The 11,447-nt window shown below is 37.4% G+C and overlaps 1 protein-coding gene across 2 annotated transcripts; it reads left to right on the top strand.

The window, feature by feature from the left end:
- Positions 1-89: 89 nt before the first annotated feature.
- On the top strand, positions 90-10,777 carry UFM1 (ubiquitin fold modifier 1). 2 transcript variants are annotated; one of them, XM_014557554.2, is made up of 6 exons: positions 90-271; positions 346-402; positions 3,080-3,137; positions 6,051-6,090; positions 7,294-7,326; positions 8,686-10,777. In XM_014557554.2, the coding sequence occupies exons 1-6, from the start codon at positions 105-107 to the stop codon at positions 8,751-8,753; spliced, it is 423 nt and encodes a 140-aa protein (XP_014413040.2). In that variant the 5' UTR covers positions 90-104; the 3' UTR covers positions 8,754-10,777. The 2 variants fall into 2 exon arrangements, with proteins under 2 accessions (XP_014413040.2, XP_014413039.2); XM_014557553.2 differs by having other exon boundaries at positions 7,294-7,350.
- Positions 10,778-11,447: the final 670 nt, after the last annotated feature.

Below are 11,447 nucleotides of genomic sequence, written 5' to 3'. Positions count from 1 at the left end.
TAACTGCAGTTAGAAAACTATTCTTACCATACGACCTGTAATTTTATTTTAGAGATATAACTGCAAAAGCAGCAGCTATTTGTAACTTGTAGGCTCCGCCTAGCATGCGCATCTGGGCCCGATTTTCAGGCACTACTTTGGACAACAGCAACCTGGGAGGGCCCCGGCTTGCGGAGGGAGACGTGGAGCTCAGACGCGCAGAGCGCCGCGGAGGAAGTGGGGTGGCTGGGCGGCATTGGCGTGCGGTCTCGGTCCGGACCTGGTCCATCATGTAAGTGTTTGCTTTCCACCCGCCCGCGTCCCGGGCCCGCAGCCCGACCTTAACTCTCTCGTTCTCTTCCCCAGGTCGAAGGTTTCCTTTAAGATCACACTGACGTCGGACCCGCGGCTGCCGTACAAAGTGTAAGTAGCTCGGCCGCGGGGGCTTCCTATGGGCTGGGCGGGCCGAGCCTTCCAAACAGCGTCCTCCTCTGCGGCCCGCATTCCTTTCCTGTCTCCCCGGAGCCTCTCCCCCATCCCACCCGATCTGACAGATCCTCTGAGTGTCAGCTGACCCGGGCGCGGGGTGTGCGGGGGTGTGTGACGGGAACGTTGCTGCTGCTCTCCCGTCGGAGCTCATTGGGGGGTGATGGAGCGGGAGGACGTGGGGACCAGGCTCTGGTGGTTTGCTGGGGTGCTTAAAACAGTCTGTATCTGTTCGTGACGAGAAAAGCCTTTCACCATTTGGACCAGCTGTTAGAGGAAGGAAGGTAAGCGTTCCAGCCCAGGTTCCGTCATTACTAGAACGCTTGTTACCGTCGGACACCTGATTCTTGTTGAGTGTGATTCACGCGATAGTTTGGCTTCCCAAAGTGAAGAGATTATCCCCGTCTTTTCATCTCTGACTTCTTCCTTTACACTGGATTATTCCCATCAATATGTCAGCTGGCTCTAGAAAGAAAGACTGAGAAGGAGGGAGGGAGAAAGAGGAAGGAGTAGGGCGGCGGCGGCTCTAAGAGTGCCTGGGGCCTTCTCTCAGTTCACTTCGTTTGTGATGACTGAATTTAGTAGCCACACCTGTGGTTCAGTGTGTGTGTAATTCTGTGTATGTATAATCTGTATGTGGGTTTGTGTATATAAAATATGCAAAACATGTTTGTGTAAGGATAATTATGTTTCCTGTTCTAAGTAATGGAAACCAGTCCTTGGGTACTGGTAAAAGCAGCTGAGATTTGTGGGAAAGCCTGCTTCAACGTTTTGAGGCCACTTTTCGTTTGTCAGGCAGGTAAACATGTACTTTGATAGAGAAACTTCCCTGGAGCTACTAATAGTTAAATTCCAGAAAGTATATTTCAGTTCTAGGTTTATTCTGGAGGATGTCCTTGTTTTTGTTTTGTTGTTTGTCGCTATTGCTCTTTGGTTATAGAAATGATGAAATCAAACATTTTCTTTTATATACAGAATACATTAAAAAGACCTGTGACTCTTTCAGTCTAATTCTCATCTTCCTCGCTTCCCACTTCTCCCCCTTTCCGTACTACCGCCATCAATTAATTGAGGTTTCAGCCATCCTTTCCCCAGATCAACAAGCGAGGCTTTTAAATCCTCCCAGCTCTAGCACACGTTCTGTTTTGTGCTTGGAATACAGTTTTGTGACTTCCACTTCTTGACAGCATCCTTTAATAACCAGAATTTCAACTCTGAAAATTTCTGTGCTGGTCTAGGAATTTCATCTCACCCTTCTCTCCTGTCTTACAGAAACGTTTTTGTTCTTTACAACACTTGTCAAGTTATGCCATAGTTCCATTTATGTGAAATATTTCTTTAAAAATATTTTGCCAGTTATCTACTTTAATCACTTTGATATACAGGCTAGTTCCCATTTTTTCAAAACACCAATATGTAAGTGCTAGTTTTACAAAATGATGTGACTGGTAACACAAGAACTTCAAATCTAGACAAGGCCTCTGGTGTTGCACTAACTCCCAGTCCCTCTGAAACTTTCTGCCAATTATAACATGCACTATATGTTTTTATTTTATGTTGTATTGGATTTTCTTTGGACAGTCACAAACTTAATATACAGGTAGATAACAATGTTTATGAATATCAAGATGGCATTTAATTATATAATACAAGGACGTTTCTGACCTCTAGTCCAAAAGTGAATTGAAACCCCACGGTTTTCAAAGATCTCCTTTAGATGCAGGTTTTAGGACAATGACTCTCAGGTTCTAAACTAGATAAACTGCAGAAATACTTGCAAAGTACTATTCCCTGCTTTTGTAAACTTTCATATTGCCAGTTTATTAGATAATTTTTAAACAAATGGCTATCCTATAGAATTTTGTTTTTCTCTTTTTATTCTTATGAAAAAGGAAAGGGAAAAAATGGTGTCCATTTTTATTCTTTAACAATATTTTGGGGGAGTGGAGTAGGGCAGCCAAGAAATGTAGTCACACTTTTCTTACTGAAAGCCCTTGTAATGTGCTGTCAGATATAATGATTTTTACATTCAGTAATCAATTTTTACACTTAAGTGAAGAGGTGGTACCTAGTAGTAGATGTTACACAGTAGTAGTTGGGATTAAATCATTAAAGAATATACAGTGATGACAGGAAAGTTTCAAAGGGAAATGTTACATCAACTTGGACTACTGTACACAGCTTCATAAAGAGGCTTATGATTCAATGATGCTCCCCAAGTAGCCTCTTCTAATGAAAACGGTCACATTCCTTATGGGATGAAAAGGCGTTGGAACTGGAGGTGGCAGAGTGCACTGAAGGCTGCAATGAAAGCCATCTCTGGAAACAAGTAGCAACCTACACACTAGACCTATTTGTATCAAAGTGTTAAACTTGTGCAAATCCACACGTGTATAGGTTATTCATTTTCAGGTGGAGTTGTGGGCACCTTCTCGGCTATAAGGCTAATTGCTTATTTATTTTTTTAAGAGGTAATGAACATAGTGTGCAATCAAAATAGCCAACCTCAGACTCAAAAGACCGCTTTGCCAAGGTCTGCTACAATAGCTGAAATAAGTAACAAAAGATTTTGTAAAATATCAGCCTTTTGAAAAATTCTTTTTAATTCTTGCAGACTCAGTGTTCCCGAAAGTACACCTTTCACAGCAGTCTTAAAGTTTGCAGCAGAAGAAGTAAGTATAGCAATTGGAACAGCCTGTAGAGAATGCGCTCTGGCAGTGTACCTCAGAAATCTGCATGCATCCTGACCCACCACTTCCAAGTGGGCTCATTACTAGATGAACACTGTCAAAAAGTTAAGCCTTACTTTATAGATAAAAGTAAGTTGAGGCTCACAGAGATAAGCGTGAATTAAACAAGTTGACACATGAATTTATGTAACCATTAAAAACTATAAGGGGAATTTTTATTGAAAATGAAAAGGTGGTAATACATAAAGTTTTTCAAAAACAACATTATATCACACTGTATTCTGTATGCTTATATTTTTACTAGCTTTGATCCTAGAATTTATTATATATTTATCATTTTTCATTTTTTTCTCCATAAGCATTTGGACAGTCAGTAAAATCCATTGTTTTTAAAAGTGTTTTTAAAAATACATTTGGGTTTCTGTTTTTAAGAAATAAAATTTTTCCATCTAAAATTTTCATCAGAGGCATCTATAAAGTAACTCTTTGGACATGACAATTAGAAGAGACGCTTGGCCTGGTGGAAATGGCACCAAAACTGTGACTTTGGACTTAGGGTACCTCTTTTAACTGTCATAATTATCTGTGTAACATGGGCAAGCCCCTCAATTTCTCTCTTCCTTAAATTTCTTAATCTTTAAAATGGAAGTAATTAATGCCTGCCCTTCCTGTATGATTAAGTGATTTTGAGTAAAAATATATAAACATTTAGTAAAATGCTGTGGAGTTAAAAGCACAATACAGTGCAGAGTAACCCAACTCCAAATACTTTCGTTCGAAATCTTCAGAAAAGTTTATAGTCGATAGAAAAGATGTAATTAAATACTTAAGAAACCAGCTTAACCCAGAATCCTGCTCTGTCTTGAAGGGATTAATGGAAAAATAGCTAGCCCGTGTTCATAGCTCCTTGTAAACTATTGTCAGGGGCCACTCACATCATTCATCACTCGTTCAGGATTAAACTGAAAAGTGGTATCATTTGCTTTATTGTCAGTTTCGATCTATCCTTCATGCAGAAAGAATAAGTAAAAAGAGATGGAGAACAAATCTCTTTCCAGCATCATCATAACTTTTTGCTACTGGGATCACTTGGTTGAAATACCCTGGTTTGGGGCCCAGCAGATCGCACAGATTCCAATTGAAGAAGGAGATCCATTTATGCTGTAATTAATATTTATTATTAAATTTTGTAATTATTTTGTAGTGTGTCCTTTATAAGGCAAAAGCATTGTGATCTTGTTCTTCTAGTAAAAACCTATGAAAATCCTAACAGACGTGCAATGGAAAATGAACGAATTTCATACAACCACATGTATCGATTAAGATTTTAACGCACCTTATTAATTATAATAAGTCACGAGTGTTAACAAACTTAGAAAGGTTCTGACTTTAACGCAACAGTGAGAAGGCCTTTCAAAGATGACATTGTAGAATCTTCTAGTAAGAACAGGAGTTGACGAGAAACCAAAAGTCTGTGGCTAAAATCCCCAATAAAATTCTCTGAATAAAAAGTAAAATAAAATTCCCCAAAACATGACTGGGCATTTATTTAAATAATGAGTTGTCAAAGCCTGAGAAGAGCCTCTTAATCTCCTAAATTGTAAGACACATGGGATTTGAGGTAGAAATAAATGAAAACTGAGGAGCACCCAGTATACTTGCGTCCAGGAGCAAGCTTGTCAGTACTGGACATAGGACAGAAGTAGCGGCTACTGCATGGACATCACTAGTGATGCTTCCCCGCATTTCAGTTTGACCATTGATTCTCCCTGCTGGTTAAGGAAAAAGTTGTCTACAGTTGCTTTTGATTTTTAATGTCATAAGATACGTTGCCAATAAGAAAATGCACAGTTTATCTTAAAATGGACATAACTAAGAGTAACAACTAGAAACCTTGTAATACTCAAATTTTAGAAATCTGAGATTTCCTATAATTAATTTAGGTGTTTAATTAGAGTTTTCATAAGTATTATAACCTCTATAAGATCTTTGAAGTATTTTCAAATTTATTTATTAAAGTACATTTTGAAGTTACTTTAGGTTTATTTAAAATTTTTAAAACTGTAAGAAGACACAGTTAAAAATGTGTCATATGGACAGTAAAATTATTTGTGTTTTAGGTACCTGAGCCTGCAACAAGTAATTGAATGAACTAACGAGGACATGAACACACTTTGACAACTGCCAGTTGCTAGAGCATTAAGAGAATTCCACCTTTTAGCTTCCAATAAGTCCCATAACACGTTTCATTGATTCACAAAGCACTGCTTTTTACACCTCTGAAAGCAGATGGGCTTCCCATCAGGACTGGCACTGTGGCCGTCACATAACTGTCTGGTTGACATCACCTGCACCCACTCGTACTTGGAGTTATTTCCTGGTGGCATAATTGGACTGTTACAGTCCTACGAGATTTAAGTCAACATAGCATTTGAGAATTTGAGGAAGGAGTATGAGCCTTGGTTGGCCTCTTATTAAACACGAGAGAACATTTGAACAGTACTATTTCTACAAAGAAATTTTAGGAATATTCTAAGCAGCTTTTTGCTTTTATTTTTGCTTACGCCTGAGCATTATATACGACAAAAGTAAATCATGTCTTAAGTATGAAAGAGTAAACATTGAGTCAGAGATTTATTGACCATTTTTCTCTTTTTGCAGTACATAAAATAAATCCGTTTTATAATCTGTGGTGTCCAAGATGCAATGAAATGCCATATTTAGAGAACAATGTTTTTTAAAATAAAGCAAATTAATAGTACTTTCTTTGATGATGCTACTTATCCTAAAAGATTAATCACCTTTAGAATTAGAGAATTGATTATATGTGCCCTATCCTTGCTGACCATCTTTTGTAATTAGCATTATTGTATATTTTTTTTTCTTTTACTCTAGTTTAAAGTTCCTGCAGCAACAAGTGCAATTATTACCAATGGTAAGAATTCATTTTAAAACTGTTTCTTACCTTAGAGTTACAGAAATTGTTTCAAAGAAAGCAAATCAGTTAAAACTGATTTAAATACAAAAAGGCCAAAATTTATTTCACCGTAAATGTTACACACAATTGTAAACACTGAGGCAGGGTTATTGTCCATAATTGTCTTTCAGTTTTGTTGTTGTTTTTTGGGGAGGGGGGGATGCTTTTAGTATATAGTACAGCACTTTATAATATCTTGTGTCCTTATAACTTCATGTCAAGTTATTACTGAAAATAATGACTTTTATGTAACGGGTTTTGTTTTGTTTTTTAATAAATTATATTGGTAAATGCTTTTAGAATATAGGCAGGTAAGCAGGAATGTACCTTTGCTGTACTTGTCTTATTGCTTTCCTGATAGAAAACAATTTCTTATAGGCTTGCAATAATGAGTATTTTATACATTAAATTCTGAATATCTTACGATACTACTACTACTTAGGTGTGATGGTGCTAGCCCTGTGAGAAGATACTGAAGTAAGACAAGGAATAAAGATTGCAGGGAGGGCTTAACTGTCGTTCAAGAACACAAAGCAGTATTCACAGGTCCTGGCGAGTGGTTCACGTTCAGTTAAGGTGGACTAAGGAAAGAAGACGGCCTTAAATGGGCAGTAGTGTGGGTTTGTTTAGACGTATCAGAGTGTCCCGGAATTCTCCGACATTCTGCGTGCTAGCTGTCACACTGAAGTGTGTCTCTGTTTGGAAGAGAGCTAGCCTACTTTTCTGGAAAGTTTTAGATTCACAAACGGATAGTTGTTGGGAAAGTGCTTTGTAAATTTGTATCAAGTGTCAGTGAAAGTTAATGACTTTGTGGGCTCTCCAGCTTTAAGATTCAATGCTTCAAAACAATATTTAAATGATTAATGATATACCTAAGGTGTTTTGGCTTCATTTTTCACTGGGGTGGCCTAAAAGAATAAAAAACTACCTTCTGTCAAGATCATTGTGTTGACAGATGTCCTTGTCTAATTCAGCAATGTGTGTAAATGTGCAATAGAGGTTTCAGCATAACTTACCTGAAAGATTGTCATTCATGTTCTCAGTTGAATTGTTTAGCTTGTGCCTGTATACACAGTATCACTATTTTGGCCCATTTCTTGTTACTATTAAAGCATTTTAGCTTCAGAAATAACTTAGATGATTTTACAACATATTTTCTAGATGGAATAGGAATAAATCCTGCACAGACTGCCGGTGAGTGTCTGAAGCCCGTGGAAGGTATGGGTGAGGCTGTATGTCAGTTAATACTAAATATTTAATTCATCCTTATTAGACTTGGTAGGATTTTGCCAGGATAACAGCCGAGTTTGAGACATTACATAGCAGTGTTTACAAATGTGTTTGAATAATTTGTTTCATTGTATGTATCAGTTATGTATGCTTTTGGCTACGAGAAAGAGAAAACCTAACTAACAAACATTAAAGGTATTAGTACTTGTAACAAAAAGTCTGAAGGTAAGATGTGCTCTTACAGGAATGATTTTGACCTCCCTCGTAAGGTAGTTGTGAGGTAGGACTGAGAAGTGTTTCAGAGTTGGCATTACTCACAGTCAGCATTCAGTAAGTGCTAGCTAGTAGTATTTTAAAGAAGCACAGTCATTTAAACTTCAAGGGGCTTAGTCTATACTCAGCGTTTCAAACTGTTAACATGATACAGTGCTAACAAGCAGGAAGGGGGAAAGCAGTCTTAACCTTTTTAACAGCTAGTTGTGTATTTCCTTTAGATGTACCTTCCGTAGCTTATAATCCGATTATAATATTTTGAAAGTAAGCATGGTTTAATATTATGTTACCTCAATCTTGAGAAGTAGTTATTTTTAAGTTACTGTATTTTAAAATACTTCTACAAAGTTATATTGTCCTCTTAGGTCCTGAGATTGAAAGTTAGCCACAGAGCAAATAAAGAGGGATTTCAGATGATAATTTTTGTTCACATTAATTGGTGGTTTTAAAATATATAATTTTATTAAATACAAAGGGCTATTTTTTGAAAATTATGAGCCATTTTGTTGTATAGATGTCTTTAAACTTAGCTTCATAGGTCTTGCCTTTTCTTATTCTAGAAGTGTTCAGAAGTCTGTATTAATTTGAATTACTGCTGACTTTAACATGATGCCTGTTGTATTACCCTTGAAAATGGAATTGTGTGCATCATGGGGTATGAAGAATCCAGACCCAAAATAGCTCAGGGTTTCTCAACTGTTGTCACTTGTGGTAATTTAGATTTATTATTTTTTCTGTCCTTGAGTATTTCATTGTGTATGGAAAACAAGGACTGATGGTTAAAGTAATTTATGTTGTCATTTGATGATTATATTTGTTAGTATTTCCTTGGGTAGTGTTCTTATTTAAAATTTTCAGACATTTGTTGGCTTGTTGACTACGTGAGAGAAATAGGAACAAGACTTAAGAAGCCTGCAGTTGGGTTTTAATGGTATTTGAGCTTTGTACCTACTTTACACTCCTGTGTTTTTTTGTATAATCATTGTTGGAATGTTAAGATAACATGTCACTTTTTAAATACCTAACTTTTTGTTTCATTTGTTTGTATAGGAAATGTTTTTCTAAAGCATGGTTCAGAACTGCGAATAATTCCTAGAGATCGTGTTGGAAGTTGTTAATATCTGCTGCTTGGAATATACAGTTACCTTTCCAAATAAATATTGGTGTTATTATCATTGTAAAATTGGAATCAGGATTTAAAGCACTGTGGAAACACCAGTAGTAGATGCAGGAATGCAGGGTGACTCTCCGTCCCTTCTTGTGATTCACACTCCTCGCGTGAAGAGGAGACACGTCGGCACCGAGGTGTCATCGCCGCAGGAGAGCATGGGCTTTCGTTGCTGCCTCGCAGCACACGCAGGTTGTTCACTGGGGGGAAGTGGGTTATCCAGCTGTGTTTCATAACTGGAGGATGCATCTGATAAATTGTTTTGGAGAAAATTTGAAAATTAAAATTTACTGAATATTATTCCATTTGTCTTTGAGTTAAAAATGTGAAAAGATTATGGATCTGCACAGGGCATTTTGCTTGAGAGCATCTGACTTACGCAAAAATAGTTGATTCTTCATTATATATCGTTGATGATAAAGGATTGTGTCAGTGAATACTTAACAATGTTAAGTTTTTATCATTTATCTTGTTTTTAAGTTTCAAATGTCATGTGTTCATATAAATTTTAATTTCATATCTAAGAGCCAAGAATTGAGTGTTTGATCTGGCCCGTACGTGTAGAATTGATACCCACACCGAAGAGCTTTAGCTGTGATCTTGCAGAATACAATGCTTGTGAAGGTGAGAATGGAAAGTAAAAGTAGAAGCGTCGGTTGCTGAATGACGCATTCCTCTATCGATCTCTTTTGATATAATTTGAAAACAGGAATCCTCAAGAAACCTTCATCTCTTTGAGGATAATATTTCTAAATAACTTTCAGGGAGGAGGTACTGTAGGAGGAGCTGAAGTTCACAGCAGAGCTCAAGGCAGTGCTAATTGAAGTGCTAACTAATCACACTTAGTGCAGACCCAACATTTGAGGAGGCGTTAAGATTAGTTACTGGAGGAATGAGAAGCCAGAAGGGAAGATGGGGAAGCCCAGCTGCCCAGTCTTCTAGTAGGAAGGAAAGAAAGAAACCAGAAGTGATGGGGAGCCGGAAACTGTAACAGTGTCAGGAAAGGCCAGACTGCAGGCGAAGATGCAAAGGCTGCTTTGGGAAGAACTGAGTGACAGCAAAGTTCTTGATGTCGTTATAAGGAGCAGAAGGCACTGAGAGAAAGCGAAGCGTAAGCCTTGTCAACAGATTTCAAAACTCCCCTTAGGAGAACCCAAAGAATGATACGCATAAGGGAAGACTGTGCCCGTAGAGAAGACATCAGCATCTTTGCAAATCTTGAAAGGTGAATCGAACATCTCACGGTGATTCAGAACCAGTGCTTGACTTGCCGTATTCGAGATGGTGAGCTGTGGAGGCAGGCCTGTGTCTGTCTGGCTCTTTCTAGGCCTGCTAATGTAGGCTTTCGATAAATTCTTGTTGAATTATTCATGAGTAAAGTATCTCTAAGATCAGTTTTTATCTAAGCATGCATAGGCCCTTGGTTCATTGGGAAAAAATATTATGCAGCAGAATCAGTATCTGAGGGTGATGGTTAAGTTTAAGAAACTAACTAGAATTGTTCATATATTTGACAGATGAACAGCAGGATTCTGAATTGTAAGCAAAAAAAAAAAGTGCTGAGGAAGAAAAGTATACTGCTAATGTTTGGGGAGCTTTTTAATTTTATATACAAGATTTGATGCTTAAAGATCCCTGGTCCTTCACAACATTAAATTCATTAACCAGAAATTTATGAATATCCATTCCTTGAATTGTATGCTTTATTTAGATTTCCCTCCATTCTGTTTCTAGCACAAAATCCTGCCCCACTGTGTTTATGATGTCCTGTACCGTAATTTGTTTAATGTTTTTGTTCTTTGGCTTGAAAATTTTATTGCGGTAAGTTCTTAAAAACGTTTCCCTAAAGAATTAGACATTTTGTTATTAAATAAATGTGATCTGTAACTTTGTGCAGAACGTTTTGAAGTATTCAGTTTAAATGTTTTATTGATACGTAATATCTTATGAAAATACATTTTCTTTTACCATAAATCCTATTGTCTACTCATTATTAAAGCACTTAATTAGCACATCTGTTGAGCGAGTGTATAACAAATGTAACAAAAAACAAAGCAAAAAAGGGCAAAGATGGTTAATGGCTGTAGCTCTTAGAAATGAGAATGTATTTCCAAATGCCAGTCCATTTTCAGAGGCACCATGTTCTTATGCCTCCTTGTCTTCACTTTCTGTTTCTCTGCCTGCAAAACCTCAGGTTCGTTCAAGTGTAAAAGCCTTTGAGCCTCTCCTCACCCCTCCCAGGCAGAGTTAGGTGTTCAGCTGTCTAAGCATTTTGTACATTAGAGCAGTTATTAAACACAGAATCACATTTCTGATTTAAACTGTAAATTTTACAAAAGCATAAGATCATGACTGAAACTGGGCTTCTTTCCAGATTGCCTTGCCTGTGATAGTAAGTATAATTAAAAGACTGTGAAAGAACGAAAACTTCGAAAATTTCAACTCTGTGTCTCTCGTACCTGGTAACTTTTTCAGCCAGCATGTTGGGTGAGCCAGTATGCCCGTATTCCTCACCACACCTATAGCAGGGAATTTGCCCTGTCTCAGAAATGAATTAATCACTTTTGTAAGTGTAAAACATTATCCCAATTTTTTAACAAATACGTATTAATCTTTAGCTATATTATGGATAATGGTAAATACT

This window comes from Camelus ferus, chromosome 14 (assembly GCF_009834535.1).
Source record: "Camelus ferus isolate YT-003-E chromosome 14, BCGSAC_Cfer_1.0, whole genome shotgun sequence".
In the NCBI taxonomy this organism is placed as follows: domain Eukaryota; kingdom Metazoa; phylum Chordata; class Mammalia; order Artiodactyla; family Camelidae; genus Camelus; species Camelus ferus.
This window is presented reverse-complemented; position numbering and strand designations above follow the sequence as displayed.